Source organism: Amphibalanus amphitrite, unplaced genomic scaffold (genome assembly GCF_019059575.1).
Source record: "Amphibalanus amphitrite isolate SeventyFive unplaced genomic scaffold, NRLGWU_Aamphi_draft 000155F_arrow, whole genome shotgun sequence".
Classification (NCBI taxonomy): domain Eukaryota; kingdom Metazoa; phylum Arthropoda; class Thecostraca; order Balanomorpha; family Balanidae; genus Amphibalanus; species Amphibalanus amphitrite.
The window spans coordinates 773,217-797,186 of NW_024881650.1; the positions used below are offsets into that span (position 1 = coordinate 773,217).

At 53.5% G+C, this 23,970-nt stretch overlaps 3 protein-coding genes across 3 annotated transcripts; 1 reads left to right on the forward strand and 2 right to left on the reverse strand.

Moving 5' to 3' along the window:
* Positions 1–3,544: 3,544 nt before the first annotated feature.
* LOC122383115 (cytochrome c1, heme protein, mitochondrial-like) lies at positions 3,545–9,190 on the reverse strand. The gene is made up of 8 exons (XM_043369260.1): positions 8,899–9,190; positions 7,991–8,038; positions 7,187–7,335; positions 6,095–6,227; positions 5,381–5,545; positions 5,000–5,128; positions 4,567–4,686; positions 3,545–4,224 (listed from the first exon to the last, which is right to left on the reverse strand). Exons 1-8 carry the CDS (start codon positions 8,968–8,970, stop codon positions 4,117–4,119), a joined length of 924 nt encoding a protein of 307 aa, XP_043225195.1. The 5' UTR covers positions 8,971–9,190; the 3' UTR covers positions 3,545–4,116.
* Positions 9,191–9,428: 238 nt separating this feature from the next.
* LOC122383117 (protein LSM14 homolog B-like) lies at positions 9,429–19,399 on the forward strand. Its single transcript, XM_043369262.1, has 8 exons — positions 9,429–9,686; positions 12,862–13,013; positions 13,415–13,733; positions 15,032–15,152; positions 15,440–15,660; positions 17,290–17,455; positions 17,946–18,200; positions 18,616–19,399. The coding sequence occupies exons 1-8, from the start codon at positions 9,569–9,571 to the stop codon at positions 18,725–18,727; spliced, it is 1,464 nt and encodes a 487-aa protein (XP_043225197.1). The 5' UTR covers positions 9,429–9,568; the 3' UTR covers positions 18,728–19,399.
* A 538-nt stretch (positions 19,400–19,937) lies between these two features.
* Positions 19,938–23,167, reverse strand: LOC122383116. Its single transcript, XM_043369261.1, has 2 exons — positions 21,897–23,167; positions 19,938–21,611 (listed from the first exon to the last, which is right to left on the reverse strand). Exons 1-2 carry the CDS (start codon positions 22,123–22,125, stop codon positions 20,170–20,172), a joined length of 1,671 nt encoding a protein of 556 aa, XP_043225196.1. The 5' UTR covers positions 22,126–23,167; the 3' UTR covers positions 19,938–20,169.
* Between the last annotated feature and the right edge of the window lie 803 nt (positions 23,168–23,970).

The following is a 23,970-nucleotide window of genomic DNA, read 5'->3' on the forward strand; positions in this document are numbered from 1 at the left end:
CCACAACGGCAGTAGCTCCACCCGTGCCGCGGGGGGCAGCTGTCACACGTTCATCCATTTCCTACAGTGCAGTGGAAACTGGCAGCAGATCCAACCCGGCCTCGGGCGCAGCTGCACCGCAGACCTGTCGGAAGTGTTGCAGGTGGTCGACCAGTCAGTCGAGCCGACTGTCCCCCCTCCCCCCCCCATCGAGCCCGCCATCCGGCCACTGCACCATGATGCAGGAGCGCCATCACCCAGTGAGACCTAACAACGATGGAGTCGGAACCGGTAGACGATTCGGTTGGGGTTTCGAAGGGGTAACCATCGACCAAGAGGTTACTAAGGTGTTTTTCGTGGCACCGTACCTGTATTTGCGGCGGAGAACACCGCGTCCCCGTGCTTCGTCACGCTAACGGTTAGCGGTTCGTCCGGGCGCCGAGTGACGAGCGGGGGCACGACGCACGGCAGAATAACGTATCAGCATGCCGTATATATGTTACAGACCGTATGAAAACCCAGTCCGTTTGCAAACGGCCTGGCCCAGTCAGGCCGTTTGAAAACGGCCTGAAAAAGCCGGCCGTTTGCAAACCGCCTGAAATATCAGGCCGTATGAAAACGGCCTAGGCAGTTTGAAACGGCCTAGACAGTTTGAAAACGGTCTAGTCAGTTTTCAAACGGTCTGGCGAAGTACAACAGCCTCTGAAGATGACTTAATGGATACAGGCTGGTCGATGATCAGGTTGTATCCATGAACGCTTGCGCATTCTGCCGAATGACTCATCTACGTCCAACATTTTCTTACTGTGCAGCTGCTCGGCCCGGCCGTTTTCTCGACAATATTACTACTAATACAATTTCTCGGTCCGCCTGTTTATCGGCCATCCAGTTGATGGAGCCTGGTGAAGCCACCACAGGCAGTACGTAGGGCGACGTAAGCGAATTGTGTTGCTGATGCACTTCTGCTTTTTGTTTGAGGATCCCGTTTCGTATTTATTGGTGTTTGGGGAAGGGAGGTGAAGGGAAAACTTCAGGCCCGTTTGGAGAGGGAAAAGGGCAGAACCCTGAATATAAACGATAGAGTGGTTTAGTCGGGGTAGAACCAAGACAAATCAAAGTAGGGGTAATGGTAGTGTTGTATGAAAACTTCATCACATCCCGGTCCTCACCGCGCCCGGTCGACCGTCGGGGGCTGGCCGGTGGCGTACGCCGGCAATACTTGACCATTGCGGTGCCCGAAGGCGAAACTTTGAAGTCCGGGGGGAAGCCCGGATCGACCGGGCGCTATACGGGCCGGGCCTCAGTTCTGCTAATCTCTTCCTGACCATGATTTCATGGTGCCATGTAATGTCATGAAATGGTCGTGCTTCAACAAACTCAACATTGTCCAGCTATCTTCATGCAGACCAGATTGTTTTCAAAGTGCCTAGACCGTTTGCAAACGGCCTGGTGTCTCGAAAGTTGTCATACGGCCTAGACGGTTTCCAAACAGCCTGAAATTTCAGGCGGTTTGCATACAGCCTGGAATTTCAGCCCAGCCCGTATTCAAACGGCCTGACTTTTCAGTCCGTTTGCATACTGACTGGGCTGTCCAGGCAGTTTGCAAACGGCCTGAATCGGACCAGGCCGTTTGCAAACGGACTGAGTTTTCATACGGCCTGTAACATATATATAACCTGCAGACGACATGGATAGTGATTCGAGCAAGAGGAACTAAAAGAAAAGAATAGATCAGAGGAAGAGAAAAGAGGGAAATAAAAGAGGAAGAGGAAGAGGAAGAGCAAGAGCAAGGGCAAAAGCAAGAGAGAGAGAGAGAGAGAGAGAGAGAGAGAGAGAGAGAGAGAGAGAGAGAGAGAGAGAGAGAGAGAGAGAGAGAGAGAGAGAGAGAGAGAGCGAAGTCGCTCTTCGGTAGCATTCCTTCTTCCGGTAGGAACAGAGCAGGGACTGAATCTAGCCTCATCCTCTGATTCCATCACAAGCAGCATCGAACTAGCTCGGCGGCGGAGGCGACGTTCCCAGCGGAGTTCGGCGGGCGCGGGCGCCACATACCATCGATCTAACGGCAAGGGCCGGGGGCCGGCACCGGAGCCTGGAGCCGCCTCCCTCACTGCCAGATCCGGCCGACAGCAGCGCGCGCCGCAGCGGAGGCTGGCAGGACACAGACCAGTGGCAGAGGTGCGCACGGGCCGCCGACAAACCCGCCCAGCGCCGCACCGCAGCGCCAGCCGCCAGCGACAGCGGGGCTTCTGGGACCAGTGGCGAAACGAGCATGGAATCCTGCGGCGAAACGAGCGTGGAATCGGCTCAGTCCAGCGGCCGACTGAAACGTCAGCTTTCTCTGACCGTGACAGTACCGCGACTCTCGGACCTTTCTGTGTCACGCTGAAGGAGCTGACGCTATGAGCGCTGAGCACTCCCGGTACTGTTCCTCCTACGCAGCGGCCGACAGCTCCATTCCTCCGGCGGCCCCCGCTCGCCAGTCCCGATACGGGCCGACGCGTCAGCAGCTGACGGCGCTCCGCAGGGGGCGCCAGCTGACTCCCCAGCTGCCCGAGCCGCGGACAGGACATGGCGACCGAGCCGCGGACCTGGCACCGTGCCAGCGCGGCGCTGTCTCGAGACTGTCGGTGCCGCTCCGAGCGAACCGAGGGCCTTCCGATCGACACGATGAACAGGGGCCGGGGGCAGGCTGTGAGCAAGGAGAGATGGAACGCTGAGCCTTCACGATCTTCGGGGGGGGGGGGGGGGTCAAATGCAGGTTCCTCGGATAGGAACAAATGACTTCGTTTCGGGCAGACATGTTTGCTCACGACGCGAGAAGGAACTGAGATCTGCAAAGGTGCATCGCTCGAACACCCCCGTTATATAAGCTAAGCGCTCGTGTTGACTTTTTAAATCCAACTTAGGAAAATCTGGCGGCTTCCCTAACCCACGGGGCCACAGTGCTGTCTGGCTTTTATAATAGCTCAGCTCTCCCGACCAAAGTGCAGACATGCAAGTTTTCTGAAGCAGCCATCCTTCATGCTCCGACCTGGACTGATCTCAGAGACGCAGAGGGCGGTCACACCCGACGCAGTTCTCGAGTTATCGAGGCATGTTCTTTTACACTGGAGTGACAGCCGCGTCTCACTCAGGAGTCAGGACTGACCTTGGGTCTGTTCCAGTCGCACTTCCTAACACCTCTAAGCTCCTCCAAGATTGCTTCCCTGTTCCAGGGCAGCTCTAGCCCCTACAAAGCGAAGGAGGGCCTGCTCCAACCTCCTCTATCCTGCCCTTGGAGGAGTTTAGAGGTGTTGGGAAGTGCGACTGGAACAGACCCAATGTCGCGTCTGACCTTGTGTAAAGCTGACGTCAGTCCGATTTAAAAGATCCAGCATCAACGCGTGGAGGCACTTCGGCCAACCATACCACGTCGAGCAAGGCCTTTCCGAATATCCGGCGGTTCCCAGTTCGTCCGTGTGCTAGCTCGCCGCTCTAGGCAGTCATGCAGCGTCTCACAGTACACCGCTGCGATAACGTCGAGCCCCGAGACTGCACCCTCCAGTCGCCACTGAAACATGTCCTCACACGACATTCGTCACGTATATTCATTGTGCGGCACGCCGCCACCGCGGGCGCGCACAACATTCATATCGCCTTCACCGCCCACAGGCTGGTAACGCTACTCAATTTGGAATATTTACAATTTACACGGTTCAGCTCTGCCGCTGGCGTTGATAAATCAACGCCTTGCCCTTCAACTGAGCTCCTATCGCTTTTATCTGCAGCGATAAACGCAGCGTCTGCAAGAGAGCCTGCAATACTTGTTACCCGCCTAGGTCAAACCGAGCGCCTGTTCTGCTCTTTCCGGCACTTCTCGTGCGAAAATTACTCTATAAATACCAAAACGGCCACCGCCGCCGGTTCGGCCGGCCGTCTCCGAAGAGTAAAGGATTCTGCTAAGCCGGGTCACGCGGCCGATCCGCCGCCACAGAGGCTGCCGCTGGTGGCTGGTCGCCATGTATTAGCCCGGCGCTGGCCGGAGCCGCTCGCTCACATTCACACACTGTACTGTCACCAGGGCTGCGGTCGGCCGGCGCGGGGAGCCACCCTAGGTCGGTGGCCCGGCCCGCACCGCCCGCCACTCCCGGCGCCCGTCTACTGGTCCTTGGGCCGGTACACGAGCTTCCTCGACTTGATGACGCTCCACTTCATCCTCTTCATGTAGTACGAGATGCCGATCAGCACCGAGAAAATCATGATTGTCTGCAAGAAGGAATCACGGTCAGCACGGCACAACACGGGAAAATCACAGAATATGTGGGGTAAAAACCATTACTGTGATTTCCGTGGCTAAATTAGCAGGCAAAAAGGTTTTGAAAATAAAGGATATCGGCTACCTGCATCCGAGAATATAGTTAGCGGCAGCAACTGAACATCGCACTTCATCAAACTTCCATCACGGTAAAAATGACGGAAAAAACGAACTATGATTAATACCAAATGAATGACCCGAACAAACAGCTAAATCAAGTGCGCTCACGCACTGCAAGCATTTCCGCTGCATCTCCCAACAGAGGCACTTCACTTCAGCTGCAGGCCACCTACCTTGATGATCATGCGTTTGCGTGTGTCGTGCTCGGGCTCGGCGGTCCACTTGAGGAAGGTGGTCACGTCCTTGGCCAACTGGCTCTGAGTCGCCGGCGTGCCGTCCTCGTACTCAATGATCTGACGGCGGGAGGGCGGGCGTCAGGCGGGCGAAACGATAAAACTCTGCCCCATCGCGGAACCGAACTCAAGACCCAACAGAATCCAGAGTCCTCGCCACAAACTCAAAACACGCCAGCCGAGAGCGAGACCGTGCATCTCTCAGCAACAGGAAGGCCGCGGCTGACGCAATGCCTCCCTTCCTGCTGATTGAATTCTTGTGAACTGTCTGATGGACTCGCCCAAGTCATTAACTCACACAGCCTAACCCCTCCTCCCCCTCTCAGCAGACCGCGCGGCCCGGGCTCTGGCCTCTGGTCGGTGCGTCCCTCACCTCGTTGTAGAGAGCCTGCGCCATGCTGATGGCTCCGCCTGGGAAGTAGGGGTTGTAGTACTGTCCGTCCTGCAGCTTGACGCCGGCAGGCGGGTCGCAGTAGCCCGTCAGCAGGTGGAACAGGTAGTCCTGTCGGCACACACAGCGTTACGTAATCACGGGCGGGACGAAATGCGGCAACAAACTAGAGCCATAGAAGCGGCTCTGCTCGGCACGGTCTCCCACAGGAAGTTAGTTACAGTTTACACCCTTTACACCCCGTCCTGTCTCGCCCAGAGCCCCACCTCGCCGCCGTGGCGCGCGCTGGTGATGTAGGTGAGGTCGGGCGGCAGCACTCCTTACGCCCCCCCCCCCTGTCCCGCTCAGAGTCCCACTCCCCACCTCGCCGCCGTGGCGCGCGCTGGTGATGTAGGTGAGGTCGGGCGGCAGCGCGCCGTTGTTGGCCGCGCGCGCCGCCTCGTCGTTGGGGTAGGGCGACGGGAAGTAGTCGGACAGCTTGCCCGGCCGCTGGAACATCTCGCCCTGGTCGTTCGGGCCGTCGGTCACCTGCGGACGAGCGGCACAGTGTCAGTGTCCGTGTCAATAGAGTACCACCGGGATGCAAATGTTCATGAAGTAATGAGCAAAGACTAAAACTTAACATTAAGGTTTAGCTAACATTTAACGTGCAATGACAAATTACCTGGTCGCATGTTTTCTTACAAGTCGACAGTTCCGAGCAAGAATCCTAAGTGTCAAATTTTTCGAAATTGAGGTGTTCATACCATTCGACTCAGCTCGTCGAGCTGAGTTGAATGGTATAAAAATCTCAACTTCGAAACATTTGACACTAAGGATGTTCTTGCTCGGAACTGTCGAAGTGTAAGATTGGTTGCAAGTGAACATGCGATTGCTGTTCACTTGTTGCAGTCACCTGCAATTACCAAGGTAATCACAATCACAATGCTTGTCACACAGCCAAGAACGCAAAGCCCGAGAACCGAACCCCGCCAATAAAATAGCCCACGACCCTGCCGGATGCCAACTAGTTCCAACGCCACCACCCGTCAGACAGTGTGACGTCACAGTCTGACGTCACACCGTCTCGCGACCCACCATGATCTGTTCGGCCTCGGCCTTTGCCTCGTCCTCGGTGTGGGTGACGCCGACCAGGTTACGGTAGGCCACGTAGCGCATGCTGTGACACGCCGCGCACACCTGCTTGTACACCTCGTAGCCGCGCCGCACGCTGCGGGCAGGGGCCGGTGGTCAGTCGCTGGGGGGGGGGGGGGGGGGTTACAGACACAGACAGACTGCAGCGGGCCGCACGCTGCGTACAGGGACCGGTGATCAGTGGTGGGACGGGGTTACAGACAAAGACAGACTGCAGCGGGCCGCACGCTGCGGACAGGGACCGGTGATCAGTGGTGGGACGGGGTTACAGACACAGACAGACTGCAGTACGCCGCACGCTGCGGACAGGGGCCGGTGGTCAGTCGCTGGGGGGGGGGGGGGGGGGTGGCGCTGAGACTGCAGCGGGCCGCACGCTGCGGGCAGGGTCCGGTGGTCAGTGGTGGGACGGGGTTACAGAAAGAGAGACTGCAGTACGCCGCACGCTGCGAGCAGGGGCCAGTGGTCAGTGATGGGACGGGGTTACAGACAGAGAGACTGCACCGCGCCGCACGCTGCGGGCAGGGGCCGATGGTCAGTCGCTGGGGGGGGGGGGAGGGGGGGAGTGGTGGCGCTGAGGCCTGAGACTGCAGCGGCCCGAACGCTGCCGACAGGGGCCGGCGACCGGCGGTCAGAGACGAGACGAGCTCGCCGTGAGGGCACCGAGACTGCAGAGTTCATCGGCTTTGGGTTAGCCTTCAGTGACCGGGCGAATATGGGCAGGCAGTCGGCGGCACAAAAATTAACACGGTTTGTAGTGGTAAGTTTGAAATGTCCAGATTTCACAAGTACAATGCTGTAAAACATCAGTCACTTCCCACCAAAGAGTGGCATATGACCTTGAAGTGACCGGCTGTTGGCAAATAACGTGGGCGTCGCCGTAGGATACGAACAGAATGGCGCCGGTGAGAACTTGGACAATCGGAGTGCCCCTTCAATGGTCATCAAGAGCCCCGATAAGGTGATCTGGGGACTAAGGCAACTACCTATACACTATAATATACAGTCACTGGCGGGCGAGGGGCCACTGCGGCTCACCTGGCATGGTCCAGCGAGTCGATGATGCCGTTGTGGTTCCACGGCAGCTTCTGCGGGTGCAGCTGCACGGACGCCTTCACCGACTGGTTCAGCGCATAGCCGACGGCGGCAGCGCCACCTACGGCCACGCCGAGCGCCGCCACCGCCACCTGCCGGGAGTCGGCGCGATTAAACGAGAGTTCGCCCGGCTTCTACAGTCTTGCGCCTGGCAGCGACCAAAATTCACATCTCACACAAAGACAACGTTTCTACGCCAAATGTACGTAAGCAAACATGCGTCGGACATTAAAGTTAATATACATAAGAGTTAAATACTCACCAGATCACAATTTGGTTGTGAAATTGCTGATTATTGACCTTTGCCAATTGAATTTGTTTGAAGCTTCATTTCAGACTATTTTTAAATTCAATAAACCTAATATCAACCAAGTATCTATCTTCATTAAAAAAATACGGTTAACAAATGACTAGCAGCAATGCAGTTTTCCATGTTTACCTAATAAAACTCACTACCTAGTCAATAAAAACTGATAATGATTAAGATAAATTTACATAAAAACAGCATGGTTGAGAAGCCACTAACACATGGGAGGACTAATAATATGACTGAACTGAGCTGAACAATGAAGCTTTAGATAAGATACCCCACATAATAATTCAAAGGCACCTTAAGTATCTTATGACCAGAATTCATCACTGCAATGCATCTCAATCTGGTCCTAGACAGCATACAACAAAATAACTCAAAACCAATAGCTTATAACTTCCTCACTTCAAATATATAACTAAGTAGTAATAAGGTACCTTTTTTGCATTGCTGGCATTCGCTGCTGTAGACAGGCTTGCAACTGGCTGAAAAACAAAAAACTCCATTGTCATAACAATTGAAGCACAATAGAGTTCAGTACCTAGCCTAGTGTAGTTTATCTTGATATTACATAACAGTAATGGTAGGATGCCAAGTGCAATAAGTAATCAAAGCAGGAAAACTTTTTGTATGTTAAAATGACATCAAATTGTTGAGCCTTTACACAGAAACCCTTTCCTCATAGCTTACTGTATTCATTATTTGTAAAATGTCTATGAATTAAAACAGCTTTTCCAAGATACCTACTGGTTACAAAGCTGTGACCAGCCCTATCACTTTGCTTTAGATAGGCACCTCATCATTTTCATGTTGACCATGAGTCACAACTGACTGGCACCTACCCAGGCTACCAATTAACAGATATCTAGTGTAACTGAAACAATAGACAATGAGCTTTTATTATCCATAAAGGCAATGGCTCATTGAACCAACTATCAGGCTAAATATCACAATTCAACTTACGATGAAAGATAACACTAGTTTATATAGGCGGCGGAACGGGGAGGGCACTGAGGCACCGTGCCCCCCTTTAATTTTGACATTTTAACATTAGCCCTATGGGTGTTGCATGGAAAGAATGGGAGCAAAAGTCGTCAGTGCCCTCCTTAATTGGAGGTGTTCCGCCGCTACTGGTTTATAATCTTCACATTACTTACTTATAATCTTCACATCAGTAATTTAAACATTGTAAATGACATGACATAGTTCATTTATATTTTGGGCCAAAAGATAGGTACGTATCAAAACAAATACTTGCAAACATAAGCTGAGGCAGAATTATGTAATCGTGACCCGACTTGGGTATACGAAACACAATTACGGCGCAAAAGACGAACTGACGTACCTGCTTTGCCAGCGTAGTTTGGCTTAGCCCAAGCAGTTTGGGTTTAGCCATTAGCCTAACAGATGAAGCCATTTCTTAAAATTACGTGTAATGGTAGTCGAAAAACCAAAGTGATAAAATCCACAAGTTGTGGACACAAGTGTCCGTCCCCCCCGCGCAGCAATCCGCACAACTTTTCTCCAGCCGAATAGAGAAAAGAAAATGCAATATAATTGGCGTCGAAATTATGAATAAATAAAAACTCGAATGAGCCATAACTGTGCTATAAAATTGAATTTTAATATTTCAAAGCGAATATTTTTTTCTCTAAAATGCAGATACGTATGTTTAGCACAATAAAGACACTTAACTCGTAAACAAATTTTCAACCATGAAGAAAATAATTTTGTTTTTTCGATTAAATGTGTCAGAAAATACATTAATAATGTTTTGAAATACTAAAACAATGAAAAATTGAGGAAGCAAAAATTCATAACAATTTATTCATCGAAGTCGATGACGCTATCGATAGAACCGATACCGTCACTTTGCTGCTGGATTATGGCGTGTTGGCGTGTTTGGCCGGCTTTCTTCCATTGTATTTGTGTTCGATGGTTATTGTAGAGTCGTCCGTATACTTTTCGCGTTTATTAGGCACGAAGAAATATAGTGTGTGAAAGGGCACACAAAAATGTCGGACTTTCCCTACTTGGGGAACAGGATCAGTCTCATCTCCAGCTCGCAGATCAGATATGAAGGAATTCTGTACACCATCGATACTGTCCAAGGCACGGTGACACTTGCGCAAGGTGAGTTAGTTTATCTGTTGATGACTGGTGCATTAAAAAATCCAGGTTTGGTGTATGCTGGGAATATGCATTTCTTTCCAGAGTTCTAACACTGGGCCAGCTGGGGAGGGCCTAAAAGTCGGCACGTCCCTTCGGCCTTCATGGCTGTGTTTCCCCAATATTGAATATATTGATGATTCAAGCTGGCTACTCCAAGCTTTCCTAATCTTTGGTCAAATGTTTATTTGCTATTTTCATTAAAATTCAATGAAAGTTTGGAATTTTTTTTAGAACATGATTTTAAGTAATATTATGTTATCAGTTATGTTGCCCTGTTTGACCCAAAGGCTCCTTTGGATCACTTATTTTTTGTATATCACTTATTTCTTGTATATCAGAATCATGTGGTGAGCACCTGAAGATGTTGTACTGGCAAACAGCACTAACACTTTCAAGAACCAGCTTGACCAATTCATGGCGCAAATGGCTATACCCTAGATTCAATCAGTCCAGTATACCTACCTTATACCTGATGTGGGCGTCTACACCAGGCCATCCAATTAAGCCTAAACCTAACCTAAACCTAAACCTAGATCTACATTTCTATGTTGAAAAATTACTTAAGATTCAGAAGGTTTTGATGCTTTGGTAAAGTAATTCACAGTGCGTGAGATGATGTTTTTTCGTACTCCAGCGTAGAGGGTAGCCATTCGGCTGCCACGGTTGACAGTGATGACATCAGTCATCTTTTGCAAGCTCGTTAAAGATTTGGGCTATATGGGGATGATAAAAACAACACCTAAGAATAATTCACAGTGCATTAAAAAGATATCTTAGGAAGTTCTAGACCTTTCAGGAAGAATAGACATCAAAATTTGACCTGACCTGGCCTGACTTTGACTTAACTTGGACCAATAATGCATCAAACTTTGGTCTACCTATCACTAAGTAATAGTAGGTATGCCCACTGGGTTCTATGAGTAAAATGATTCACAAAATATATCACACATACCTACACTGTTCAATAGCTTACCATGGTCTTTGGTGGCTTTACTTGACCTTGACCTTGACCTTCAACTTTTCATGACCCTGTGTACTGTATCTTGTCTTGCCTATTAGCATGTTCTAGGCCATAAATCTTGGCTCATTTTTTTGTGAGCTGTGCTTTAGAACCCAGTTGGAGCTTGCAAACTTGCAGAATATTGAGGAAACTTGTAGGTTTTCCCTTTGACATGACTTTGACCTGACTTTTTAGTTTTCACCTTCTCAAGTAAAGTGTGTTCCAAATATTTATCTGGACAGCTTTTGATAGCCAAGGACACTGTCTTTCTAGTGTTCATTGTCAATGGAAAGATAAGGAAAGCCATGTTTTGCTGAATGTTGCTGAATAAGTTTTGAAGTACATTATTTTCTTAGCCATGAGTAAAATATAAAAATGATCCCATTGGTCTTGTGGGAAGGTTGCTGCCATACTAGATGTTTGGAGATCACCTCTTGGAAAGCCTGCTGGTTTCATTTATTTTGTAAACTTTTCTCAGTTCAATGGTTCTTATTTGAATTGATTGTTACGGAGCGAGCGAAGCGAGCGTAGTCTTTCCTTAGATTAACGGAAATTTCTGAGTATGAGCGGCCGGCCGGCCGGCCGGCCGGCCGGCCGGCCGGCCGTGGTCACGCTTCTGCGACGCTTATATCTCAGCAACCACTTGACCGATTTACATGCGGTAATTTTTGTAGGGTAGCTTCATAGTTCATTCCTTCTACCAAGTATTGGACTATTCTCGATGCATGTGGGTGACCCCTTATGCACGTGCCACGTGAAAAACGAAGAGGTGTCACTTTTGTAATAGTTGCAATATCTCGGTAACTACTGGGCCGATTGCGCTGAAAGTTGGCATGTAGGTAGGCACCCACTAGGCAATGCATACCCATGTGCCAGAGTTGGGGTGCTGCTGCACGTGCGCACGTGCAGGGGTCGATTCCAGATCTCGAGAACGGCTGGACCGATTGCGCTCAAATTTGGTACACAGTTAGGGACCGGTTAGTAGGGTGCCGTGCACAAGTCAGTTGGGACCCATTTTGCACGTGCGCACGTGCAGGGTGCCGCTTCCAGATCTCGAGAACGGCTGGGCCGATTGTGCCCAAATTTGGCACATCGCTAGAGACCGGTTAGTAGGGTGCCGTGCACAAGTCAGCTGGAGGTACCCCCTCGCAATTTCGCACGTGCAAGGCCCACCCTCTCGCTCGCTCCGTTAGTCGCCCCAAAAGGCGTTATACTGGTGAATAATCAATGGGTTCCTAAGGACTGTTTATGACTGGTTAATTGTTTTTTGGTGTTTCCAGTTGCATTTGACAGTTTCATTTGGTCCATTTTCACTTGTTATATTTTTATTCAAGTCTGCTTTTGATTTTTAGGAATGATTTGGTTAGAGTATTCATCAGTTTTATTCATGTTTTAGGTCATTTAGTTTGTTACATGTTATTCTCAGAGTGGGCACTGGCAACTGAACAATAATCATGATTGTTTGCCACTAGCAAAATACAAAATAGTTTTTAGTTATCAAACACTTCAATACTTCTTCAAGCTGTTTTGCAATTCAGAAAGCTATATAGATGACAAAGCTCAAAACTAGTAATGTTTTCCACATTTTTTTTTGTATTAGTTTGAACCAATTTTGAGGTATCTGCTATTTTGGTATTTTGATGTCTCATATTTTACTTAGACATAATCTGCATTCATCAGATAATAGCCAGGATTACTTAAACATAATTACCAAGTAACTAGAGGTAAACAAACTCATTGTACCAGGCTCGCATGGCATCATTGTGAAAGCAATAATTGTTAATGATGCCAGCATTATTAATCAAAGCAAGGAAGCATTCCCTACTTCCTCATGAACTGACAAATTGTATTTGATTCTTGTTCTGGATAAAATGTCAGTCACAGATATTGTGAATCTTGCAATTGGCATAGCACATTCAGCAGTGTCCTCAAGGCAGAACTGCTTCCTTTTTATATGGCTGGCACCTGCTGTTTGGTCTAGGATTAGCAGTTGCTCGGAACCAGCTTTCCCTATACTTGGGTGTAGCTCTGCTGTGCTGATCTAGTGTACAGTTGGCGGGCCTTATCACAATGTATCTGGTGCAGCTACTGTGGAGAACTGTACCCCTGACACGGTATATCTCCCTCTGTCGCCAGTGCGGTCGTTCGGCACAGAGGACCGGCCCACGGAGCGACCGGTGGCCGAGCGCGATGAGATCTACGACTTCATCGTGTTCCGCGGCTCCGACATCAAGGACATCAAGCTATGCAGCGTGCAGAAACCCTACGACGACCCCGCCATCGTGGAGGTGAGCCGTTATGAGACTCTGTCAGTAGGTATGCAGCTTATGTCCGTCTGTTGGATCAGTGACCAGGAGGGTTTCGGTAACACACTGTCCTTGCATCGTAAGTGGATCACTGACTGAACCTCCACGGGCCCAACAGGTGGTATTGGACCGTTTTACGCGGGAGTAGGGACCTGCTAGTGGCACATATTCCGTGTTTCGCCGCAGCGTGCAGGATGACAGTGTGGATATGCTGCTGCAATGTGATGCAGGGGTCAGATTAGTCTGTTTATCGCGGTCAGATTCGGTACTGGTGGTGAAGCCTGACCATTTCTCCGCTCACGGCGCCGGCAGGGTGTACGGGTGCGCGGGTCGTGTGTGTGTGACCCGGAGTGACCGACGTCTGTGTGTCCGTGTGCCGGCAGATGGGCTCATCAACGAGCTCCGGCGGCGCGCCGGGCGGCCCGCTGGCGGCCGGCAGCCGCCTCTCCCAGCAGCCGGCGTTCGGGGCAGCGGCGGCCGCCCCGGCGCCGGCCGCCGGCTACGGGCTGAACGGCGCGCCGGCGGCGGCGGCGGCGCCGGCGTCTGCGGCCGTGGGCGGCGCCGTGAGCCGGCTGCCGCCGGCGGCGGCAGCGCCCGGCGGGCCCGTGTCGGCGGCCGTGCCGGCGGCCTCATCCAGTGAGTCTGCGCCGCTCGTCTCCGGCGGCGGAATGATGGACTATGCGGCACCCGGCCAGCCGCCAGGTACCGGCACCGCGCGCACCCACCCACGCCGCACGGCACGCTCCCGTCCCACCGCACACGGTCTGGTCCAGTCGACAGCACCCAGCTCCCTGACACGCCCTCACCCGGAAATGGGAATGTCTTTTAATGGAACAAAAATTGCTTCGTTGATAAGAACATGTGATTGAAAAAAAACTGGGACTTGTTGAAACGCAGAGCTTCAACCCTAACATCCTGAAGTTGAAGGCAGAGTAATTTGACACGATACATTGCCAATCTGAGTGATTCGGGGGCGGGCTAAAGGAAATGACTTGAATTCAATATGCTCTCACCTCATAAACGAATGACATCGTCAACAGTTGTTAAGTTCCTTCCCATGCTGTTAATACACCCCGCTTCATTCTATTCCCTTGCTAAGCAATGCTTCATTTTATCCCTACGATTCTGCTCCACCACTAGCCATTTCTTCAGTGCCTGACTGCTTAATCCTGCATGAACTAAGATGCTGAGCTGTAGCTGACTATTCCTCATTTTTGTTTACTCTTCGTTTTCCTTTAATAACTATTTTTAGTTTGGGTTTCGACATGCTTTTACGCCTCACGACATCTGCAGTAGTTTAGGTGATTGGTTGTAGCACTTTGTGATAGTACACTCTGCTCGTCCTTCACTTCCAATGCACTCTTATGTAAACCGTCGCTGAAATTGCTTTTATATGATACTTTGAGAAAGGCTATGACATGTTCAAAATGAGCGTAATTTTGCAGAATAATTCTATAAGGAGAAGTTTTTGATTCTTGGATACCGTTTGCATTACTCGGTCGAATATTTTTTTTTTTTGCTGTGATTTTTCTCTTTAGACTTATGTCTTTTTTCTCCATAGTGTTCTTTACGCAGTTGATAACTTGAACAAAGTGTGATGGCAATGTTATGGCCAGCCGACTAGTGAAGCGTGTCATGACGTCGTAATTGTTATTCGCCCTCGTCCTCTCCAGCGGTCGATGTTGACGTGCGGTGCTAGCCCCCTCCTCTCCCGCCCCCGCAGCGGGCGGGGTTGACCTGCAGGGCGGTGCTAACTGCTGATCCTCCCCTCCCCCCGCAGCGGGCGGCGGTGACCTGTGGTGCTAACTGCTGACCCTCCCCTCCCTCCCCCGCAGCGGGCGGAGGTGAGCTGCAGGGCGCTAACTGCTGGTCCTCCCCTCTCCCCTCCCCCCGCAGCGGGCGGCGGGGACCTGTGGTGCTGACCGTCCCCTTGCCTCCCCTCTCCCCAGCAGCGGGCGGCGGAGACCTGTGGTGCTGACCCTCCCCTCCCCTCTCTCCAGCAGCGGGCGGCGGGGACCTGCTGGCCGGCTCGTCTCGCTCGACGACGCCTTCGCGCCGCTCTCCGACGATGGACCAGGGGGTGCAGACCCAGCAGGACCGGCAGCACCGGCACCGTGACGGGTCAGTGCGACTGGGGTGTCACCAAACCGGCAGCGAGACTGGTCTGATCACTGGGTGCCCTCAGGACGGCTGTAGCCTTAGATGGGTCGTCGTCTGTGAGCTGGTCGTGAGATTATGCGTTTCTTTTTTTGTGCAGTTAAGGTTCAGGCTTACGATTGGCTGGCAACTTCATTCCTCAAGTGTCTGCATTCATTAGTTTCTGTATTGTCTCAGCGTTTCCGCAACAAATTAATACCGCTGAGCCGAGTGTAGCCCCAATTACCGTGCTCTATCCCCGCGCCTTACAGCCAGCAGCGCGGCGGGTACCACAACAACTACCAGCGGGGCGGCGCCGCCGGCGGCGGCGGGTACCGCTCGCAGCGCGGCGGGCGGCGCGGCGGCCGCGGACAGAGCCGGGGCACCTTCCAGGTCAGCGCGCGACCCATCAAGTTCGACGGCGACTTCGACTTCGAGGAGGCCAACAAGAAGTTCGAGGAGCTGGCCGCCCAGCTGGCCAAAACCAAAATCAGTGAGTGGCCGGGGGAGGGAGGGAGTACGGATTGGCCGGGGGAGGGAGGGAGTACGGATTGGCCGGGGGAGGGAGGGAGTACGGATTGGCCGGGGGAGGGAGGGAGTACGGATTGGCCGGGGGAGGGAGGGAGTATGGATTGGCCGGGGGAGGGAGGGAGGGAGGGAGTACGGATTGGCGGGGGGAGGGAGGGAGTACGGATTGGCGGGGGGAGGGAGGGAGTTTGGATTGGCCGGGGGAGGGAGGGAGGGAGGGAGTACGGATTGGCGGGGGGAGGGAGGGAGTATGGATTGGCGGGGGGAGGGAGGGAGTATGGATTGGCGGGGGAGGGAGGGAGTATGGATTGGCGGGGGGAGGGAGGGAGTACGGATTGGCGGGGGGAGGGAGGGAGTACGGATTGGCCGGGGGAGGGAGGGAGTACGGATTGACCGGGGGAGGGAGGGAGGGAGTACGGATTGGCGGGGGGAGGGAGGGAGTATGGATTGGCCGGGGGAGGGAGGGAGTATGGATTGGCCGGGGGAGGGAGGGAGTACGGATTGGCCGGGGGAGGGAGGGAGTACGGATTGGCCGGGGGAGGGAGGGAGTATGGATTGGCCGGGGGAGGGAGGGAGTATGGATTGGCGGGGGGAGGGAGGGAGTATGGATTGGCGGGGGGAGGGAGGGAGTATGGATTGGCGGGGGGAGGGAGGGAGTATGGATTGGCGGGGGGAGGGAGGGAGTATGGATTGGCGGGGGGAGGGAGGGAGTACGGATTGGCCGGGGGAGGGAGGGAGGGAGTATGGATTGGCGGGGGGAGGGAGGGAGTACGGATTGGCCGGGGGAGTGAGTGAGTACGGATTGGCCGGGAGAGGGATTGACGTGAGCTTTGGTGGAACGGGTTGCCCGGGCTGTGTTTGAACTGAAGTACGAATTATTTTCTCGTAATTGTTTCTCGCCGACAATTTGGAGTCTCTTGTCTTGCACATTGTCTCGAAAAACGTTTCATGCTAGGACAGCTCATAGTTGACTGTGGTAACGTGGTGCCCCAGGATGCGTGGATTGTTTCGCAATGGTCGCGACTCTGTGAGCCGAGGTGATTATCAGTTGGGAGTTTTGTTTTGGTGGTGGTTGCTAGTTTCGAAATTGGTCCACCCGTACTGTTAACCCGTTGTGATAGGCGAGTCGGGCGCCAGAGGTTATTTTTCTTTTCGCCATTGTTGCTGATTGTTAATTAAAGTGTTTGATCAACAAGAGGACGTAGGTAAATGACTTAGAATTCGTTCACTGATGACGTGTGCTGTAACGTTGTACTGAGCTGCTAGTATTTGGTGTGTCCGCGGATCACTAGTCATGTAGTGTGCTGGTGGGTCCGCTGTCCGGCCTGTGTCCGCCGTCCCTGGTGCCTGTTTTGGCTGTTATCGCTGCCCTACGGGCTGCAATCAGCTGCTCTCTTCAACTGTTCCGTGCCCGCTGTCCTCACTGTCCCGTGTCCTTTGTCATCTGCAACCGTCTACCTGCGTCCGCTATGTCCTTAAACCGTCCGGTGCACGGCTGTCCACATGGTCTGGCTGACTACTCACAGCGTGTGTCCGCTGTGTCCTCCCACCATCCACCCGTGCCCTGCCTAACCGCCCCCGCTGCCGCCCACAGCGCCGGCCGGCGGTGAGGAGGAGAACGGCGAGGCCGCCGGCGGAGACGAGTCGGCCGAGGAAGGCGAGCTGCACGAGACATCCACAGAGGAGCCGCCCGTCTTCTACAACAAGACCAAGTCGTTCTTCGACAACATCAGCTGCGACGCCATCGAGAAGGCCCGGGAGTGAGTGGACCGGCGGGGACTGTGGGGAGGAGGGACGGCGGACGCACCCGGTGTCCCCAGGCGGTTTGGTTCGGCTGGGTACGTCGTGGTTTACCTTTATGCTTAGTTTCTGTGATTAAACTTTTCTGGATAGAACAGAATCGTCACGCTGCCATAATGTGGCTGATTTGCGTAATTGCTTTTGTGGGCAATCTACCTGAAATAGGTAACTGGAAGCGTATGGTAGGTGCTGGATCCTGGGACACGGGGCGTCCGCCGTTTCGCGGGTACCGCCTCAGTATGATGTTTGACATCCTTGCACGCTAACGCGGCGGCTCCCCGTCCGCCGGCCGCGTCTGACCGGCCGGCGGTGGACGGGTCGAGCCCCGCCTGTCGACAACCGGGCCACCCGTCTGTGGAGGCGGGCGCTGACTCCCGTGCGGGTCTGTACCGCCCCCCTGGCGCCCCGGCCGCCGCTGACCGCCGCCCCCGCCCCCGCCCCCGCCCGCAGCAACCGGCAGCGCCGGCAGGACTGGCAGAAGGAGCGCAAACAGAACCTGGAGACGTTCGGCGTGGAGGGCACGCGGCGTCCGTACCGGCGCGGCGGCTACGGCCGCGGCTACTACAACAACCGGGGAGGACCCGGCGGCGGCGGAGGGTACTACAATAACCGGGGCGGCGGCGGCTACTACAACAACCGCGGCGGGGGCGGATACTACAACAACCGCGGCGGCTACCGGGGCTACTACAACAATTACAACAGGGGGTGAGTGGACATCCGGGGGACTACCGGGGCTACTACAACTACAACAGGGGGTGAGTCAGGACCGGGCGCCACTATAACCAGGGAGTGTTAGGTCAGATGTTCGTGTGAATCCAAACTGGAGAAGAGCTGGCACACTGAAATGAAAAAAGTAAATCAAAATCGGTAAATCGGTAAATCAAAATTTGGGTCGCTGACAAATTTATGATCATTTTTATGCGTGAAGTGGAGCTAACTGAGAGTCATTTAAGCGTGTAAGCATAGTTAGCTGTCTGAATTAATTGCGAGGTACCGTTCGGTGAATGCCGTTAGCTTGACTAGGCCTCTGGCAGTTGCTACATGTGGCCCGAAAGCCTGATAGCACGCGGTGTCTACCTGTGAATGCAGTGCACCTCAGTCGCATCTGTTCCCGTTGCAGGTACGGCGGCGGCGGCGGCCGGCGGGGCGGGGGTGACGGCCAGTTCCAGCCGCGGGGCGGCCGCTCCAACCAGGAGGGCCGGTCGGCGGCCGCCGAGGCTGCCGACAACTAAATGGCCGCCTCGCGCCGCCTACAGTGCAAAACGGACCGTGACAGGCGCTAGATGACGGCGCGGCGCGATTTACAGTGACGCGATTCGGCGCGGTCGGGCCGCGGTTCTGCGCGGCTCGGCGGCCACTCGGCAGTGAGCGCGGCCGCTATTTGTGTTTTTCCCTGGACTCTGGTGGACTACATTGCGGGTGTGTCTGTGTGAGCGGACATGATGCGGCCAGTGGCGGGCGGAGGTTGCCGCCCGGAGGCGGGCTCGGACGTAACTGCAGAACTGTGACAGAAGGAACACTATGGCGCGGCAACGATCGTATAGTGACGGCACGGGGTGGCGGGCGGCGACGGACAGTGAACGGAGGTGGGGGCCACGACCGGGAGGTGAGACCGGGACCGGAGACGGCGCGGCTGATCTCGCCGAGAGGGGACGCCGGGACTGCAGCGGCCAGCGCCGCGCGGACGGACAGACGGCTACATTGGAACCAGTCGGCCCAGCGGCGGCGGCGGCCGGCCGGCCGGCGTGTAGGGGATTCCGGCCGACTCGGCCGCCGCTGCCCTCCAAAATACTCTGTGCTGTATTATGAGTTTCGATGAGTCTATTCGATGGAGAAGCTATTGGGTCTCGGGCAGCCGGCTATATTTTGTACCCCCTCTTTTTGAATAAACCAGCACAGAAGTCGGTCAGATTTTTTAGTGGTGAGCTAGGTTTTATCCATCAGTTTCTGGGTTTCATTTTCACTTTTCCAGCAACACACGACACTTTTCGACTTAATGCACATTCCATTTAATTCGTCCATAGGATGCTGAATTGCGAAACGAAACGACGAAACTGCGAACTGTACCAATGCAGACCGGAGCACAGTATGCGTGTTGTGATTCATGCCAGTTGCTGCCGTAGACTGGACTGGGACATGAAGCACCACTTCTGTAGCCAGTGACCACGCTGCTCTGATGTTTTTCGCGATGAATCGCTGTCTATGGGGGCTCAAATGATTGGTATATGCGAATTCAACGGCGGGACAGGCGAAGACAAAACTAGAACGGCCCGGTCCCCGGTGGGTCACTCAGCTAAGATGTTTCTAATCTGATCCTTCAGCTGGTGACGTCGATGAGCATAGGCGTTGACCTAAGCATTTCTTCACTCGTCATGTCGCCCAGTTTGTGCCCATAATTTCTTTTCTTTAATTTCTTTTCTCAATCGGAATTAAAGATCCGGCTATCAGTATTTCAATCTTATTTTTCAATTACTTTTACAAAGGTGGGTATGCTGAGCGATGAACGAACATACGCAAGTTTGTGATATGCACTATGCATGTTTTCCAGTTATCGGTGATCAGACGAGGACATCACCAATACCACCTGTTTTATGGATCACTCCTGTAAACATCGGCGACCTACTTACCGTGCCGACACCACGACGTCCTACAGACGCCAGCAGTCGGCACTCAATCATCGGAACGCGTCCACCAGTCCGTCCGGTACCGGCATACTACACGACTTCCGGAAGCACGGTTTGAAGTCGGACTCCCTCTCCCCGGGCTCACAGCGCGGGCCCATCACGCAGTGTCGGTAGCGGGCCTTCTGTCCGGGCCCGCAGGTGACTGAGCACGGCCCCCAGCGGCCCCAGGGGCCCCACGTCTCCCGCTGACCGGTATCTTCAAACACCAGTGCTGCCCTCTCGGTGACCTCCAGCGGGTCCTCCTCTCCGGAGGTCACCAGCACCGGCAGCAGCGGGCTCTGCTCCGACTCCAGCACGTCCTCCGGATCGAGATCCATCAGATCGGGCAGCTGGGGCGCGATCCGGATGTCGTCCAGCACGCGGCGGGTGCCCGGAGCGCTGCGCCGCCGCCGCGCCGGAGCCGGAGCCGGAGCCGGAGCCGGAGCCGGGAGCGGCCGTCTGCCGTAGGTGGCGGCACTGGGCTGCCCAGCGGCGCCGCTGGTCTCTGAGCCGCCGCCGCGCTGCGGTCGCCGACTGATGTCGAGGCCGACGCCATCTACCTCGGCCGTGGAGAGCTGCTCGTCCAGGCCGGCAGAGGGCAGCTCGGTCTCCGGCGCGCTGCGCTTTCGGAGAGAGGCGGACATGACGGCGACTCCGGCCAGGTCAACGTCAATCGGCTCCCGGAGCTCCTTTTTGATGGACAGATGTCTCTTGCCGCCCGGCTGGAAGCTGTTGATCAGCTCCTGGGAGTACCTCTCTCTGCCCATGAAGTCGGTAAACCGCGACATATCGGGACTCCGAGCCTCCCGGCGGCGCCGGTTCTTCAAAATCGACTTGTCCTCGACGATATTGCTCAGTCCTTTACGGAACGTTATCGGCCCCACCGTTGCGACTCCGTCGTCGACGAGTTGTCTGACGGCGGACAGTGTGCCCTCGTCGCCCTCGGCCGCCTCTCCGTACACCACCATAGCTCTGAGGAGAGTCTGCAGGCGCTGCTCCTCCGAGACGGCTGGCGGGCTCGGGGTGGGCGGCGGGACCGTGGAGGGCACCTCGTCGGCGCCCTGCTCCTCCGGCGGCTCCTCGGCCAGCACTCTGTTCAGCGCCGGCAGATCGGGACGCAGGTGGTGCAGGAAGTAGAACGGGTCGTCGGCCGACCGCGGCGACCGCTTGGCCGAGCGATGGTCGCCCTTCTTGCCTCCCTTATTCCCGGCCTTGTCTCCGTCCTTTTTCTGATTGGGCGCCATGCCGGCTGGGTCGGGTGCCGGCGGTCGTTTGGTGCTGGTTCGGTGCGGTTTGGGCCCATCTGGCACCTTTTCGATAGTCAGTTTCAGCTGGCCCTGCTTGGAGTCGACGGACTTCACGGGCACCGACTTGTGGGAGATGATCTCGGCTTTTGACTTCCCCGGCCCAGCGATGAACCGTCGCACACTTATGTCCAAGGCATTGACATCGTCTGTCAAGAGAATAAAAAAGTTCAGGCGTAACAACTGACAAAATGCGACACGAACCGCACAAGTCACATTGCATTAATCGTAAGAAATTGTTAGCATTATATGAGCTCTTGAAAATCCTAGTGAGATAGTCCCTCACAGCAGTTCACTACGCATCGAACTCCTCCGGAAAAAACGTCACCTTTATCGATATCGAGCCTCCCTTACGACACAAATGCAAGAGATTTTCTGTAAAGACATGTGATTTAACACAGGCCATGTCGTTGTAAATCACCGTGACGACTTACCTTCAGTGGGGTGGCTAGTGTAGTTGGAGAGGAACTCGGCCACCTGCCAGATGGCGGCATCGTCCAGATGGTGCTCCGCAGTGTTCAGCAGGCGCACGATGTTCTTGGAGCGGTGCTTCGCTGGTGATTGGTGCGACTCAGACACCAGCACCAGAAGCAGCATCAGCCGGACGGCACCAGGCACCAGGGTCACCAGCATAGGAGAGTGCCGGGCGTCCCAATACCACATGGGACTACCCCATGACACGCCAGTCACATTAGTGCTTCCTCTGTGTATATGTTATGTTCACCGACTTAATTATTGACTCGAAGCGTAAATTATTGATAAAATGTATTTGAATTCCACCCAAATACGATCCAGTGAGATTACGGTTCACATTCGTTTGCACTCAAACACCAATAAATGGCGCACTCCAGCCGCCTGCTCCAGCCGCACTTTTCAATTCTCATTCATTTCAGAAATGTGCTTGTCAAATGGGTGCATTCGAGCTTTGCATACCTCCCGTAAAATATAACAATTTATCTGAAGAAGTCGAAGGTATCTTCAGGTATCGTAAGTAGGAAAGGTGCAAAATGGTGCAGCCTGCAGCCTGTGCACTCAGAATACGAATTTATGTGGATATTTATCATTCTATATATCCCATTTTAATGTAGCAATGAATAATGATTGCATAACTGCAAACTCCCTTACATATGCTGTCATTATCGCACTTTTTCTCTTTTTAATTGACAAAATGCCAATTTGCACCGAAATGATTCCTTTTTAGAACATGCCAAGACACCCAACGGCAGTACGATTAAGGCGAATAAGAACTGTGGCCAGCTGAATAAAAATTCGGCCGTCTAAATATGCTTTAAGTTGTCGGCAATTTCTTTAGATCGCTAATGTTTAATTTGCAACGAGAGTCGCATCCCAGGCTCTTCAAAAATAGACGTAACGTAACATTTTCCCACCACCAAGCTTTCTGTACCACTCGTTATCCAGGTTAAAAGTACATTAAATGTCCCGATCGATGGTTGGCAAACGCAAGCCAATTAATATGAAGAATAAGTTTAGTATCAAACGACTAGATATCCATTATGAAACAGCACATAAGGGTGGACGTTTTTCGTCACTTGACTTTTTCAAGCGCCAATTGGATTTCCGAAAGGGTGCTTGAAAAAGTAAGTGAAGAAACGTGTCTACCCTAAGCTGCTATAGTAACCGTTTCATAATATCAAGAACTAGGCTGAAACGATATCCCTTAAGTTTATTCCGCTTTGTTATGCCTAAGCACCTGCACAAATACAGCATGTGCGGCTACTTAAAATTTCCGGAGCATCCCGTGCAATGCACCATGGACCAGCCGCCATGGGAGGCTGTCGGACACAGCTCCGTACCTATCGCGCCGTCTCGGCCGGGCTGGGTGGTCCTTTGTGCGGGGTCAGTGATAACTCTCCTCTCCAGTCTCTGCTCCATTACAAGGGACGCTCCGCAGGCCGACCGTTAAATCGACCATTTCTCCGCACCTTTGTGGGCGCGCAGATAAAATTTAATCCCGATAAAACGAGCCGACCACAGGACCAACACAGGCGCGATTTCGGGGTGGCGACCTCCTCATGAGCCGAAAAAGCACGCGGAAGTGGCGATATTTCACATGGTTGAGCCGCGCCCGTATTTGGGGCATCACGTTCTGGGTTGGGACTGCGGAGCACAAGAAGCCAGCTTCTTAATGGGCGGATATGCGCGGGCGCTTTTTGCAACTGCAGGTCACCTTAGCGGTCCCACTCGCAGGATTGGCCGGGTCGAGGAACCTTGGGAACATTAGTCACTGCTCGGCTGGCGATGGCACGGTCTCTGTCCGTCTCTCCGTGTGGTATTCGCACCTTTATAGCTCGTGAAACGTTATGTTATAAATAACAGTTTAAAGCGGATTCGGTTTTTTTTTTTAATATTTGGGCAAAATTCGATTCTTCTTGCGACTTTAACCCAGAACAGAAACGGATGAAGCGCAGCCTCAGCCCTTTGGCTTTCTTATATATTCAGAGGGCCAGGTCGGACTTATCTGGGGCATTCCACGATAGATCGTACCAG